The sequence below is a fragment of the Urtica dioica genome, chromosome 7 (genome assembly GCF_054948205.1).
Source record: "Urtica dioica subsp. dioica isolate 48M chromosome 7, U.dioica_male_clone48M_v1_H2, whole genome shotgun sequence".
Lineage (NCBI taxonomy): Eukaryota > Viridiplantae > Streptophyta > Magnoliopsida > Rosales > Urticaceae > Urtica > Urtica dioica.
The window spans coordinates 11799307-11813928 of record NC_142762.1 but is presented as its reverse complement, the minus strand read 5'-3'; the positions used below and the strand labels follow the sequence as shown (position 1 = coordinate 11813928).

General features: G+C 42.1%; 2 protein-coding genes across 3 annotated transcripts in view; both read right to left on the bottom strand.

The window, feature by feature from the left end:
* LOC149390225 (Major facilitator superfamily protein) overlaps window positions 1-4180 on the bottom strand; it is a 34019-nt gene extending 29839 nt beyond the window's left edge. Inside the window, exons 1-5 of one of the 2 annotated variants that reach the window (XM_089621024.1) lie at window positions 3288-4178; window positions 2050-2145; window positions 1357-1527; window positions 249-785; window positions 52-77 (exon numbers count right to left, since the gene is read on the bottom strand). In XM_089621024.1, coding sequence (XP_089477150.1) covers window positions 63-77; window positions 249-785; window positions 1357-1527; window positions 2050-2145; window positions 3288-3947 — 1479 coding nt within the window. In that variant the 5' untranslated portion in view covers window positions 3948-4178 and the 3' untranslated portion in view covers window positions 52-62. Of the gene's footprint in view, window positions 1-51; window positions 78-248; window positions 786-1356; window positions 1528-2049; window positions 2146-3287 lie in introns of both variants that reach the window. The other variant, XM_089621023.1, reaches the window with a different exon arrangement.
* A 1735-nt stretch (window positions 4181-5915) lies between these two features.
* Window positions 5916-8779, bottom strand: LOC149390224 (putative phospholipid hydroperoxide glutathione peroxidase). The gene is made up of 6 exons (XM_089619019.1): window positions 8362-8779; window positions 8181-8257; window positions 7427-7488; window positions 6470-6588; window positions 6210-6377; window positions 5916-6120 (listed from the first exon to the last, which is right to left on the bottom strand). Exons 1-6 carry the CDS (start codon window positions 8620-8622, stop codon window positions 6091-6093), a joined length of 717 nt encoding a protein of 238 aa, XP_089475145.1. The 5' UTR covers window positions 8623-8779; the 3' UTR covers window positions 5916-6090.
* Window positions 8780-14622: the final 5843 nt, after the last annotated feature.

Below are 14622 nucleotides of genomic sequence, written 5' to 3'. Positions count from 1 at the left end.
AATGATATTTTGTACACATTTAGGTCCACTTTATGAAATTCTCCTATAAAATGTATGTCTAGTCAGCAACGATGATTCTATAAATGCAATGAAGACAATTAGAAGTCCTGTCAATACTCAGCAACTATACAGTGTCATGATTTTCTCGCACAAAAAAGAAAGAAAACAAAAATTAATAATAATTTGGATTGAGAAGAAGAGTGTTAAATTTCAGCCAGATTTTTTAGAGGAACAAGTTGGGTGCTCACATCTTCAGAGTCGTTGGCCAAGAGATCGGAGGGGACCAGAACCTGAAAGTTGTCGACGTCGGGGAGCAGGAAGATGAAAGAGAGGGTGAGGAACCTGAGGGCGGCGCGGAGGAGGAGGAGGAGCCAGAGGTTGGAGAAGTCGGTGCGGGTGATGCGGAAGGCGTGGAGGAAGAGGCCCCCGGCCCACTTGGAGGAGAGGCCTGCGAGGCTATCGATGCACATGAGCAGCGCGAAGAAGGTGCCCTCGATGCCGAGGGGGCACAGGCGCGTGCTGAGCACGATCATGGGGATCCACCGGATGCGGGCCACGATGCGGTGCACGCACTCCTCGCCGATCACAAACAGAAAGTCGGGGATGCCCAGCGCCAGGTTCCAGCGCAGGACGAACGCGAGGTCGATCATCCCCGACACCGCGTACAGCACCTGCGCCAGGAACAGCACCCTCCTCAGCGGGTACTCCTTCAGCGTCTTGTGGTATATCACCACTCCCACCATCGAACCCATCGCCCCTATTGCGTATATCATCCCTACAAACTCCTGCCATATGGTCTTACTATCATCATCACTACCTATTTTGTTTTACCCATCATATTATTTATGTCTAGTCATTTACATCAACATTTACCTTACTTTAGGTTTATGTTGGTTTTATCATTACTTGTATTTTTACGCTAACTGAAACTCATCTCTTTATTTATGGGGTGGTTGCGTGTTCAATTGTTGGGGTGGGGACCAGAAGCTATTTAGAACTGGATATTTGGATTCAGTGCTTGAAAATGTATGGGGCAACAACTTATAACACGAGTTTCAGAACTCTCGCTTTTTTTTTTTTTTTTTTTATAAATGACGTGCTTCCGAAATTCACATCGAGAAAAAATCGAATTGACTTGGTCGATTAAACAAGTTAAAAAGTTTAATTCGGTAAGTATCTTTAATGTGAATAATTTATATCCGCCAATGGAATTAAGGAGGGTTAAAGATTTACAACCAACTCAGTAAAGGTTTTTTTTTTTTTTTTTTGCTAGAAACTCGGTAAAGTAATTTTAATGTCTTGTAGCAATACAAGTTCAAAATATGTACGTTTGTTGGACAAAGTTGGAGGAGAGACCTGAGAAAATGCTGGACCAGCTTTAGGGTCAGTGTACCAATAGAAAGTCCCTTCGTGAGTGCTTATACTCAGAGCAATCGACAGATACATGTACAGCGATGGCTTCCACACGTATGGGAATTTTATTGTCTTGTACATCCCTCTAATTGCCACACCTAGTTTCTCCATTGTCTACGTCATACACACACACAAACAAAATAACAACTATTAATTATTAGGATGCAAAAGCGTGATTGATATAATTTATAAACAATGGATTACCTAATCTCTTGGAATATTACACCTTAACATCCATCGGTATATGAATCTACGATATTTTCCAGCTTTCATAAAATATTAATTAGTCACTCGCAGCATTTCTGTAATAAACATTCAAAGGCTTCGTGTACTGTAATAAGCATGAAGGCTATAGCGGACATTTCACGCGAATCGTTAGACATCGCACGTGGCTGGACACGTGATCCGCTTTCGTTGAACCAAACTTCAATGCCGGACAATAGACACATTGACTAAATAACCATTTAAAGAAAGATAAAGTACGCCTATGGTTTTGCAATCTAACGTGTCTAGTTGATAAGAGAAGAGCACCAACCAGGGACGGTACATTCATTTATACGGTAATCTTAACAAATTCTATTTTCTTTGTATACAAATTAATTTAATTGTCTTTTGAAAAAAAGGGGGATCACAAACCTTTTCAGATTCAGAAGTGGTAGTCCTTTGCTCATGCATGAACCATCCCAGAACAACCAACAATGCCGGTGGCACTGCCAAGAGCCCTAAAGAACCCTGAGACACCGTCAAAATGAAATAATTTTTTTTAACATCTCCTAATGAAGGAATTAAATCAACAATCATTGAATTAATTCCTTTGTAAATATGAAAATGTAATTTTAGTGATATTAGGAGTGTGCGCGGTCCGATCCGATCTAAAACTTGTCAAAAAAAATCAAATCGAACTGGTTTAAATGGTTTTAAAAAAATTAAACCGGACCACACCAAACAAAGAAAAAAAAAACCGGACCGGACCATACCGGTTAAAACGGTCCGCTACGATTTAAACCGTTTCAGATCGGACTATTTTGGATCGTTAGACCGTTTTTAAAACAAAAACGTTTTATTTTAACCTATTTTTTATTTATATTTTTCTTAAATAATAACCGATCTAGTTCTCTTTTAGACCGGGCCGTCTTTGATCGAACTGTTTTAGACATATTTTTTTATTAATTTTTTATTTAAATACTAACTGGTCTGATCCGGTCTAAACCGCGGTTTAAAATTTTTAGATAGGACCGGACCGTTTAAAAGTTCAAATCGGACCGGATCGGTGAAATTTTAAATTGGACCAACGGTCTAAAAACCAACGATCGGTCCGATTTACGATTTTACCGATTTTTTTGCGTCGCTTAGGATATTACTCAACTTTACTTCTGACATTATTATCTAATTTTTGCTACCATATTTAATGAAAATAACCACTCCTTATATAAATAAATTAAAAAAAAAAACTGCTAATATTAATTCCATATTAATATATGAAAGTGAATATTATTTTCATCTTGTACTTCTAACTTAGTATTCACTTTTATCAGAAATGAAAAATATATTATTAATTATAATTTGGATTTTTACCATATGAAAAATTACATTACTGTAAGTTACTTTCGTTATAAATTTTGTGACATTTTTTTTAGCACAATTCCATAATTCAAGAAGAAAAAAAATTAAATAAAAATAGGAGACTGGCTAGTACTTTTTCTTTTCTCATCTTATATTACAATTTATCAGATTAGGTAATGCTGTTGTTGTTTTTTTTTTTTTTTTTAATTCAAACAAACACAGTAATATTAAAAAGCTACTAGACTATTGGCTTGATAATAAATTTTAATAAGAAAAAAACAAATGAAAATCTGAGAGAATGAATGAATGACCTGAGGACCGAGACGGTGGAGAAAGAAGCCGGTGGTAGCGTAGCCGAGAAGAGCCCCAGCAGAGGAGCAAAAGCCACAGAGGCTCTGCAGATCAGCAGCGAGCGAACGCGCCTCAATACTACTACGAGCGATACATGCATCGATGGTGACGTCAGCCACGGCCATCGCCGCCGAGAGGCTGACGAGGCAAGCCACGGCGGCGGCGACCGGGAGGTCCCCCCCGAGCGCGACGGCGAGCGCGGAAACCGCTCCGAGGGCCCCGGCGGCGGCGAAGTAAGGGCGGCGGCGGAAGCCGGCGAGGGGACAGAGGTCGGTGAGGAGGCCCCAGAGGGGCTTCATGACCCATGGGAGGGCGTAGAGGCCGGCGTAGAGCTGCACGGCGGAGGGGCTGGATCGCTGGACGTCTTTCCAGTAATAGTCGGAGACGACTCTGAAGAAGGAGCCCGAGAACCCGTGGTTGAGTCCGTACACCAGTATGACTCCCGCCACGAACGACGCGCTCAGCCGCGAGGATAGCATCCGGACCCACTCCAACGGCTCCGTCACCCACGACCCCACCCGATTCCTCTTCCTCGCCCTCATCGGCGCTCCCTCTCCTTCTCCTTCTTCCTCTTCCTCGTGACCGTTTATCAGGTTTCGGGTCTCCGATGAAGAGCTCATCCCCTTTTCCTCTTCTTGTCCAGATTTTAATTGGATCTTCAATTCCAGACTTCACGCGCGTTCTCGCCTTCGTTATTTTTCCATTTAAAAATCCTGTAGAAAATTTTGAAGTTGCAAGTTTCACACTTTGAGATATTTATTCAACCAAGTTTTTGTTTTTGTTTTCGTTTTCTCTCTCTCTCATTTTTTATCTTGTTAATTATTCTGATTTGCTAGTTTAACTTTTAAGCTGAATTTGTTAAATATTCAACTGATATTGGGTGTGTTTGGCACAGCTTATTTTATGCTGTTTTTGTTTTTACAAAAAACTAAACCGTTCTTTAGTGTTTGGTTAAATAGTTTGTAGAAAAAATTTTAAAAGCGTTTTCTAAAATTGTACGTAACTCTTAAAAGCTAGGAATCCTAGCTTTTTCTAAAATCGTTTAACCCTCCTGATACACAATTACATTATTATCCTCATATATCCTCAAAACGTAAACAGATCCTAAAATTTCTCTAACCTACCGGACACAGAGAAACCCAGTCACAAAGAAGAAAACGTAAACAGATATCCCAAAATTTCTCAACAGAAATCTCAACAAATTAAGTGAATAAATAATTTGAATTCAGTAATCTCAACAGAAATCTCGACATCTCTCGTATTGCGACTTCAGAAAATACAAGAGGTTACATTTACAAAATCAAACCTATCCAACGCACGACTATTCTCTTAATCAGTCTCAGAATATTTCCAAGAACCTGAAGAACAGAATCAAGGTTAGTGTTTCTAAATAAACTCAATAGACGTTTCAGATAACTTATATAACACTTACGGTAACAAAAAAGAACCTCTCTCTCTCTCTCTCTCTCTCTTATCGGGGCTGTCTCTATTGCCATATTCTGGATCATCGCCTCTTCTCCTTCTTCCATATATATATATATATATATATATGTCATGCACACAAAAAATATGAGATGTTCAGGGAAAACAAATTAATAATAATAAAAAAAAATCATAGATCGGTTCCGGTTCATCTTCTATACTGTGTCTTGATACATAATTATAAAAATACCATATTATTTTCTGGCAGTTTTTGTATGTTCTAGTTCATCATCATCCTTCGATCAGAATTTGGAATCTCAAGACAAGAATTTAGCCCATTTCATTATATAAATCAAATATTATCTACGCAATATTTATCATTGTTAATTTCGGCGATATCCACGTCAATAGTCACCGCTTTTCCTCTTCTTCGATAACTTTAACATGTAACATGTTACTTCTTCTTTTACTCGTAGGCCAGATGTTTGAACATGTTGTTAATGTTTTCCATCAGAATATCCCTTTTTTTTATTTTTTATTAAACAACTCTAACCCTTTGTTTGTTTTTATGGTTGTCAAATTTCTTCAATTTGATTCAATTTCCTCATAAGCTTTGTTGCCTCATTTAAAAACATTTGCTTCATCTCACTAAAGAAAAGTCATTACAATATTATTAAAGCTATAATTCCACCGTTTAGGTTTCGGCCCCCATGTCCATTTGTATTTTGATCATACCAAAACATTTTTTTGTTGTTGTTTCAAAATAGCCTCTTCGGTTGATGTTTCTAATTCTAAACCGTTGTAATTCCATGGGAGTAAAATCAGCCCAAGCCGGGTTTTAAGCTTCTTCCCATCTTGTGTAAATCATGAAATTCTTCCTTAAAAGTCTTAAACTCTTGGATTTACAATTGAAATATCAAAATACCTCTATGTTCCTTTTTTTTTTTTTTTGGGGGGAAAAATAAACCTATGTTATTGTTCTCCGAGGATCCTATAATATACCATATTACTTCTTTTTAAAAACAACCAATTTCATTTCCGTTTGTGGAATTACCCACTTACCAGTTAGCCACGTTTCCATTAATTTTTTCTTTTTCAAGTATTAAAAATAAAAAGCCCACTTTCGACGTCATTAAAGTGCAAATACTAAAATTCCGCTTTCCTGATCTCGCAAAAAATAACTCTCTTTACGACAGCTATGAGGCAAAGAATATTAACTTAGCAGGCATCTTACAATTATGTCGAACACAATATATCGATTTGCCATTTATGAAGAAGGAACATTGTAGAATTAAGAATTTATACACACAAAAACGTAACTTCTCTTTACTTACACACTGTTCATGCAGCAAGTAGCTTCTGTATGTCCTTCTGCAATAGGAAAAAAAAATATTAAACAAGTTGATTACATCTCTGTCAATCAAATATTAAGACAAGGTTTGGAAGATAGAAAACCGTACCTCGATTTGAAAAGGACTCGTTGTTGGTGGATATCTCTCGACAACTTTTCCATTTTTGTCCACCAAAAACTTCTCAAAGTTCCACTTGATAACGTCGCCTAAGAAACCCCCGGCGCTTGATTTCAGAAACTTATAAACCGGAGCTGTTTTTGGACCATTGACATCAAGCTGTTCACAAATAACGAAACAATTTGGCTCTAGTCATCGAAATCAAACCATTTCTTTGAGTGGTGGCATGAATCATAGAATATCTAAGAAACCTTGTCGAAGATTGGGAACTCGGCCTTGAACCTTGTACAAGCAAACTGCTTTATTTCGGGATTCGACCCGGGTTCTTGACCCCCAAACTGATTGCAAGGGAAAGCTAGTATATCAAAGCCTACAATGATAAAGGCATTTAGACGTGTCTTGCAAGGAAAATAAACTGAAATATCGAATTAACCCGAATAGACACGACTTTTTTAATAGTTTCCGAGCTATCATGTAAGTGAGATTTTGGTCGCCCTTGAAACTATATTGGTCATATGTCATTTCCTCTCTTTAAAAAAAAAATTATTGAATATATCATGTAAGAAACTTGATACCAATTTCTCAACTTAAATAACTTGTTAATTTTTAAAAAATAACAAGCTAACTAAAATATAATCCTACCATAAAAACACTAATTCAAAGTTGAACAATTTTGGATTGTTAATAGTAAAGTTGCATATTAATAAAAGATTTTTAAATTAAAAGCATTTCAATAGAGTTTGTAAGCATGTATTAAGTTGTTTATGAGTTGGATTTCATCATACTGGTTTAATATTTTTAAGAAGACAAAAGCACTACAAATTCTTGATAAAATTAGTTTAGGGATCAATATGCCACAAATTCGTTCTAGATAATAATCCCGCGCTTTTCAGCTAAAAAACCAGATTTTAAACTTGTAGCCTCTGCACCAATGCCCCGAGAGGACAGTTGGAAAGTGTATATATGATCTTGTACGGAGATAGAGTTCACACAGCACTTTATTTTAGTTCGAACATTCTATATATATACACACATTTGAGATATAAAATCTGCATGACTACTTATGAAACTAATAGGACAAATGCTACCACAGTTCAAGAGGATCCACAAAACTGACATTCGTCAAGTAACTGGTGAATTACACGAATTATTTAGAGCGGCAATATATATTTTTTTTAAGTTCATAGATGGAACTAATATCACCATACCTTGAGTTTTATACTTGTCGTATAGGTGTGATAGCTCAGAATAATTTGAAGCTGTCAAACCACTGACATTTTAAAGATGAAAAAAAAAGTCTAATTAGTTCACAACTACCTCGAAAAAAAAAAAAATTGTTCTTAACGTACCAAATTTCTAAAGGTGTATCTTAGTGACACCATATCAGAAAAACAGAGACATTAGGATATATAAACAAAAAATGTCTCCTTAATAATTAAAAAAATAAGGCTAATTCATTACTTTTTTTAGGATCCCACATCGGAAACAAAGTTTATAATGTCATGCTTTCATGACTGAATTTGAGATGGAACCTGTTACACTTGATTTCGTTCACAGTCCACAAAACTCAAACGAACACTGCCACACTGGTATTGTATAATGTGGGATCCAATCTGATCTAAGACCAGCGAGCTAAAAGAGTATGATTATAGATCTCACATTACAAAGATAAAAAAAAGTACATGATAAAGTTTATTAGATCCCACGTTCTTATAGCATTGACACAAGTTTTTAAATCATCAGCTCATATACTCAATTCACGTTCAAGACCATATTCGCCGTGTTTGTTTCGCTGTCTCGATTCATTTTAGTTCATTGTTCTTATTAAGAATAAGACTAATTCCTTGTATATTGTATCTAGTATTGATATAAGGTTTGAGATTCTCGGTTCACATAATTCATTTACATAACCAAATCACTAACACAATAAATGGATATGAGGAATATAGAGTGAGTGAGTACCATCTTGAAGCAACATTGACAATCAAAAGAACCTTTCCCTTGAACTTGCTAAGAGGCACATCCTTTGAGTCAATATCCTGTTTACAAAATCAACCCTTTAAGAAAACCTAAACAAAGTAATCTGAACAGTAATACTTATATTAAATAAATAAATAAAAGAATCAGAAGTAAAACGAAATACCTTCACAGTGAAGTCGTGGATGCTCTTCTCTGTAGCGGCTCTGGCAAAAACACCCGAAAATCGAGACTTTATTGAAACCCCGGGAAAACAAGACGGTTTCATAGAGAGACCACTTGTTAGAAAAGCTGACTCAGATGACCGGAATGAGGATTTAATAGAAGGGACCGAAAAAGCCATGGACGAGGAATAACAGCTTTGGCTCGTCTTTGGCTGAAAACCACCGCCCAAAGGCGTTGAGAAAGTAGCCGAAATGGAAGCCATTTTTTTCCTTCTTCTTTTTGGTTCTTTTGGGCTCTTTTGGATAAAGAGAGGGGTTTGGATTAGCTTGGTCGGTCGGTGGAATTTGGGAATTTCGAAACTTGTAATTCTGAGACTTACAAAATGAGCATCGAAGTGTGTACGCCGATGGCTTTGCTCTTTCTTTCTATAATAAAAGCTTTGTTAGTGGATGATAGTCGTACACGTGTCCTTTTATTTAATTAATTTTATTTAATTAAGAGAAAATGATAACAAAACTACTCGATGTTTAGACAAAACAATATTTATATATTCATTCTTTCTTTTTTTTGGACAAAAATATTCGAAGTTTCAAATTTAATTACACGTAAATACTTTGTCGTTAACATTTCTATTTGAACTTAACGATTCGAGCAGGAACAGATGTACTATAAAATCTTTAAGTATAAATAATATTTTGATCAAATCATTACTACCATTTTCCCTTTAATTAAATATATATTTCATTCGAATGTTACTGTTTACGTGTGGAAAAGATCTACAAGTTTAATAAGAATCCATAGGAGCCAATTTCGACAGTTCCAAATGTGCCGGGATTTATTTAGTTTTCATTTTTTTATATTGTGAAATTTGTCTTGATTTAATGTGATTTGGGGATATGAATGACGAAGAGATCAACATCGTGAAAATTGAAATGGATAAGGCATCTAACATCGGATGGAGTTCTAAATTGAATGAGAGCCTGAGATTAGCGGTTCATCAGATTTGATGTTTGGAAGTTTGTGTCGTTTGCGGTGATAGGCCCAATATTAAAGGCCCTTGTAAGACAAGTTTTCCTTTTCGTTGCTGAACTAATATCCAGAGCCTTTTGTTTTTTAGTAATGTGGGACGCCACTCGCCTAAATATTTGTAATATATACAAGACCAGATTAAACTATATTAGTAAATGAATATCTCATTGATGAAATGAATCGGTTTATAGTCATCATCCCGATAACAAAAGCGACACGACAAGTTTATGCACGAGACCCAAACTTACAAATAGGATACTAACCTCGAGCCGAGCTCTTGAAATGAAAACGATAAGACATACTCGAGACCAAGTGAACGAAGGATACGAAAAAATTCACAAGTCTACAGTCAATTAATCGGAAAACCCGGAACGCCGAGAAGACACGCCGCTCTAAGGGCCGATGGTCAGGCCGGAGGTCCTGAAGTGTGGCAAGCCTTCCGTCACGAGTCGACTGGCAAATCCTCGTGCCAAACTCTCGGCTCCTCAAGTCGAGCCTCGCTCCTTGAGTTGAGTCATTCTCCTCGAGTCGAGTCTCGAGTCGTTATCCTCGAGTCGAGCCTCGCTCCTCGAGTCAAGCCTTGAGTCGCTCCTCGAGTCGAGCCTCGAGTAGTTCTCCTCGAGTCGAGCCTCGAATCGTCCTCCTCGAGTCGAGCCTCGAATCGTCCTCCTCAAGTCGAGCCTCGAATCGTCCTCCTCGAACCGGCCAGCCACGCACAGCAAGCCACGCGCCGCGCCAGGCAGGCCGCGCGCCACACCAAGACACACCCGCGCCGCGCCCGGTGTCCTGCGCGCCTCCTTTTGATGATGCGCGCCCCCCTAGTCCCACATGGACGAAAGAGGACCCTCCTAAGGCCCTCAAACAACTATAAAAACCCCCTCTCACTGAAGGGGAAGCCATCCCATTCATTCTTATCGATACGCTCGAATTCCCGCTCTCCTCTGCTTCTTTTGATGCCAACTTTGGCCTGAAGCACTCCCACAAGTCTCTCTCGTTCTCAGAGGTTCTGAAGCACTCTCGGGGACTCCCAGACGTCGTTCCCTCTGATCGAACGCCCTCCAGTGCCTAGGCACGCTCCTAGGGTTCTCGACTAGAGTCCCTTAACGCGTCTAACACGCTAGACGCGTACGCGATCTCTGAAGTTCTGAGACGTCGCCGAGGACTCCTCCACGCACCGTCTCCTTCGTCGAGCACGCTCCTCCATCAAGGCTCCGCGCCACACGCTGCGTCACACACGCCCTGAACTACGTTCTGACCTGATCTCACACACGGGTTCGTAGGCAGCCTACACCACAAAGGCACAGTCACTCCTCCTCCTCACCCATTCCCTCTTTCGAGAGGCGGGTTGATTGGAGAAAACCTAGCTCGAGACTTTCGAGTTCACACTTTTGGCACGGGTGCGATCACTTGGTTCGGCCTTGGATCGAACCGCCCGAGGTATTCAATCGTTGTTCATTTTCGTGCAACAACATTTTGGCGCTAGAAAGAGGGGACTTCCCGACCTGTTCAGCCCGAAATCCCTTCTGTCGATCTTCTTCTTTTCTCTTGAAGACTCGACTTTCTCGGACTCGAGAAAAGATGAGTAGTCAACCACCCATACGTTCTGAGGGCGTTGACAACCCCGATAACGTCACTGGGACCAAAAAATATTTCTTGCGCTCTCACGCGCATGGTGACGAAGAGTCACTTTATGAAGAGAGTTCGACCCGCTCACCATCTCCATCTCCAGATAGCAGGGACGACCGCATCATGGAGTTGGAGGAGAATATCCGCCAACTGAAGGCGAAGAACGCGAGGTACCACGACCGACTGGCTGCAGAGCGACCTACGCAGGATGCGGTGATCCCCAACGGGGATCCCGAGAACCTCAACGAGGAAAGTCGCGACTGCGACCCAGATTACGAGGGTGCTGATGATTCAGAGGATATCGAGACTTCTCTCACAAAGGACGGGGAACTCTCCGTTGTGAATAAAGCCGGTCCTTCGGATCCTTCATCCAAGACGGGGAATGCACCTGCAACCTCCCAAGCAGGGAGCTCCCGACGTTCAGCCCATGACCGACTTGGTGAAAGGGAGAATGTTGCGGAAAGTCAGGGCACGCGAAGAGCACGCCGTCTTAGACGAAGCCTACGCCTCCGTGCAGCAAGCCCGGACCTTAGGGATCATCTTACTGCCCAACGCAACAAGCGAGGCGATGACCTAAGAGAGCGACTAAGCTCTCGGCCAAACATCCCCGTAGCAGCCCCAACTAACGGGAACCGCCGCACGGGTCAAGGGTCTAATGAAAGACGGCAGGTAACTCCTCCCGAACAGGGAGTTACTCCAACTAACGGTCTCGATGTGATCACTATGATCCACAATCTTCGAAATGAAGTACGAGATCTCCGAGAATACGGAATAGGCGGAAGTGCCTATGGGGTCGTCGAGAAGAATTCATCGCCTTTCACGACTCAGATATTGGTCGAGGTATGCACGGGAAATTTCAAACTCCCAAATCTTGCTCCATATGATGGGAAAACGGATTCCGCTTACCATATCCAGCATTATGAAACCTGGATGACGATGCAGGGTGTCGCTCCCGGCGCCATGTGCCAAGCTTTTAGTCTTACCCTTGCCGGACCTGTGTTCGAGTGGTTCAAGAACTTAAGGCCAGGAAGCATCCGATCGTTCAAAGACCTGAAGGACATGTTCCTAGCACACTTCGCTACATCTATGGTCCAAAAGAAGACCAAGATGTACATGTGGTCAATCAGGCAAGAGAATGGCGAGTCTCTTAGACGATACCTCGCCCGATTCACTGAAGAATCGAATAAGGTCGACCGCTTTGACGACAAAAACGCAATCACTGCCATCATTGAAGGCTTGCGCACAAGTGACTTCCTTAAGTCCATCTTCGGCCGTGTCCCTTCTACCATGGCCGAGTTAATGACTCGAGCCAAGACCTTCATGGGAGTCGAAGATTACCTCGATGGCCGCAAGGGCAATAACCAAAGCTCTCACCACCGAGACGAACCTAGCAACGAGCAAGGTAACTCCCGTAAAAGGCGAAACAGAGGAGGTCAGATTTCTAATAGCCAACCTCCGATGCCCCAAAACCGCGACTTGCGGAAGACTTTAAAGGGTACTCGTACCGCTGAACACGCCGCAAGAGCGGATCTTGGCTTTAGCGCGTGACAAGTTCATCGCCCCGGCTCCAATGAAAAAAGACCTCGCGACTCGCGACCGGTCTAGATATTGCGAGTTCCATTAGGAATACGGTCACTTGACCTCCGAGTGCCACAATCTCAAAAGGCAAATCGAGGCTTTGATCCAACGGGGTGAGGTGAAAGAGTTTGTGTTGCGCATGATCAGCGCTGCGGGCCCCACCACAAACAGACCACAGTCTGGCAAGGAAGGAGGAATAGCCGCTTCTGCCGACCGAACCACGGCTACTGCCGACGCCAATCCGCAACTCCACATTGTGACCACCATATTGGGAGGTCCGCAAGATGGAGATTTGGCCCGACAACGGAAGAAATTCCTTAGGGCCGTGGCTCAGGAAGACGCTGTTATGCACATTAACTTTATGTACGAAGAGCCTCCACACGTGCCTCACGAGACGATGTATTTCACCAACGAAGAGGCCAAGCAAGTTGTGCATCCACACAATGACGCGATTGTGCTCAAAGCCCAAGTGGCTAATAACTTGGTGAAAAGAGTTCTCATCGACAACGGCAGTGCTGCCGACATAATTTTCAAGTCCACCTTAGAGCGCATGAAGCTCGGGGGGCTACGCCCAACTCCGACCCAAACGCCTCTATTCGGGTTCACTAGGGAGAGAGTCATGACCGAAGGCGTCATCGATTTGCCTGTCACCTTCGGAACTCTCGGAGGCATTGAAGTCATTCACATGGTCCCATTCCTAGTGGTTGATCAGAAGTCGCCCTACAATGTAATCATTGGGCGACCCACGCTGAATCGACTAAGGACCATTACTTCTACATACCACCTACTGGTGAAATTTCCTACCAAGGATGGAATCGGCATCATGGCTAGAGATCAATCCCAAGCCAGAATATGCTACATCCAAGGAATCGATGGAAAAACCGCTAGAAAGACGGTTAACACGATCTCCCGGCTAAGAGATAGCGTCGAGTTGACCAAGGTCCTCCGCAAAGTCCACGAAGACATCTGCATGACACCCAAGTGCAAGGTGATGGCATCCTCATCCCAAACAGGGAGGGACCCCACAAAGTCTACCAAGTCATACATGACGGGACCTGCTACATCGAATACACGGATGAGATACCGATCTGTCGCCTGTGGAATGCGGAACACTTAAGACAATACTACCAGTAGCCAACGCTTCCCCTCAATTTTATTTCTTTGCTTTCCAACATTCAATAAGGCCTACAAGCCAATGTTTTAGGATTTCAATTTTTTGCAATATTAATAAAGTTCGAGGTTTTTCTTTCAAAATCTACTTTTTCAAAGTTTTTCGGTCATCAAAATACGATTGTAAACCCAAAAACAAGGGGGGCTAGTGACATAGGCAACGGTAAGTACACTCAAAATCCTCAAGAAAGTACGCTCCACCCAAAGAAAGTACGCTCCACCAAAACAAAATACCCGAACATAAATGGGAACGAGCGTTCACCTAAGACGCCTCCGCGGCGCGCCATAAGACATCCAAGAGATGCAGGCTAAAGACGCCTCCGCAGCGTGCCATAAGACATCTGTTGCCGGTCGTTTTCGGAAAACCCGAGATGCCAAGAAGGCACGTCGCTCAAAGGGCCGATGGTCAGGCCGGAGGTCCTGAAGAGCGGCAAGTCTTCAAGCCCTCGCCCAAACTCTTGACTTCTTGAGTCGAGCTTAGCCCCTCGAGTTGAGACTTGAGTCGGTTCCTCGAATCGAGCCTCGCTCTTCGAGTTGAGCCTTGAGTCGGTTTCCTCGGGTCGAGCTTCGCTCCTTGAAGTTGAGCTTCGAGTCGGTCTCCTCGAGTCGAGCATCGCTCCTTGAGTTGAGCCTCGAGTCGGTCTCCTCGAGTCAAGCTTCGCTCCTCGAGTCGAGCACCAACTCGAGTCCTATCCATCAAACAAACATTTGTGTCATAACCCAAAATACCATGCCCACAATAGTTCAACGGGCCCGGAAGCGAGACGGTCGCAAAAAGCCCACAGAAACGAAGCCCAGCGCGCGCCGCGGGTTGTGCACCGCGCGCCGCGCGCCAAGGCTCGCGCGCCGTGCAGGTCGT

Coding starts and splice junctions, on each gene's coding strand:
- LOC149390224 (XM_089619019.1), bottom strand. CDS start 8,622: ATGGCTTCCATTTCGGCTACTTTCTCAACGCCTTTGGGCGGTGGTTTT. Junction 7,489..8,180: donor GTCAATGTTGCTTCAAGATG/GTACTCACTCAC, acceptor TTAAAATGTCAG/TGGTTTGACAGCTTCAAATT. Junction 6,121..6,209: donor CGAGTCCTTTTCAAATCGAG/GTACGGTTTTCT, acceptor TTCCTATTGCAG/AAGGACATACAGAAGCTACT.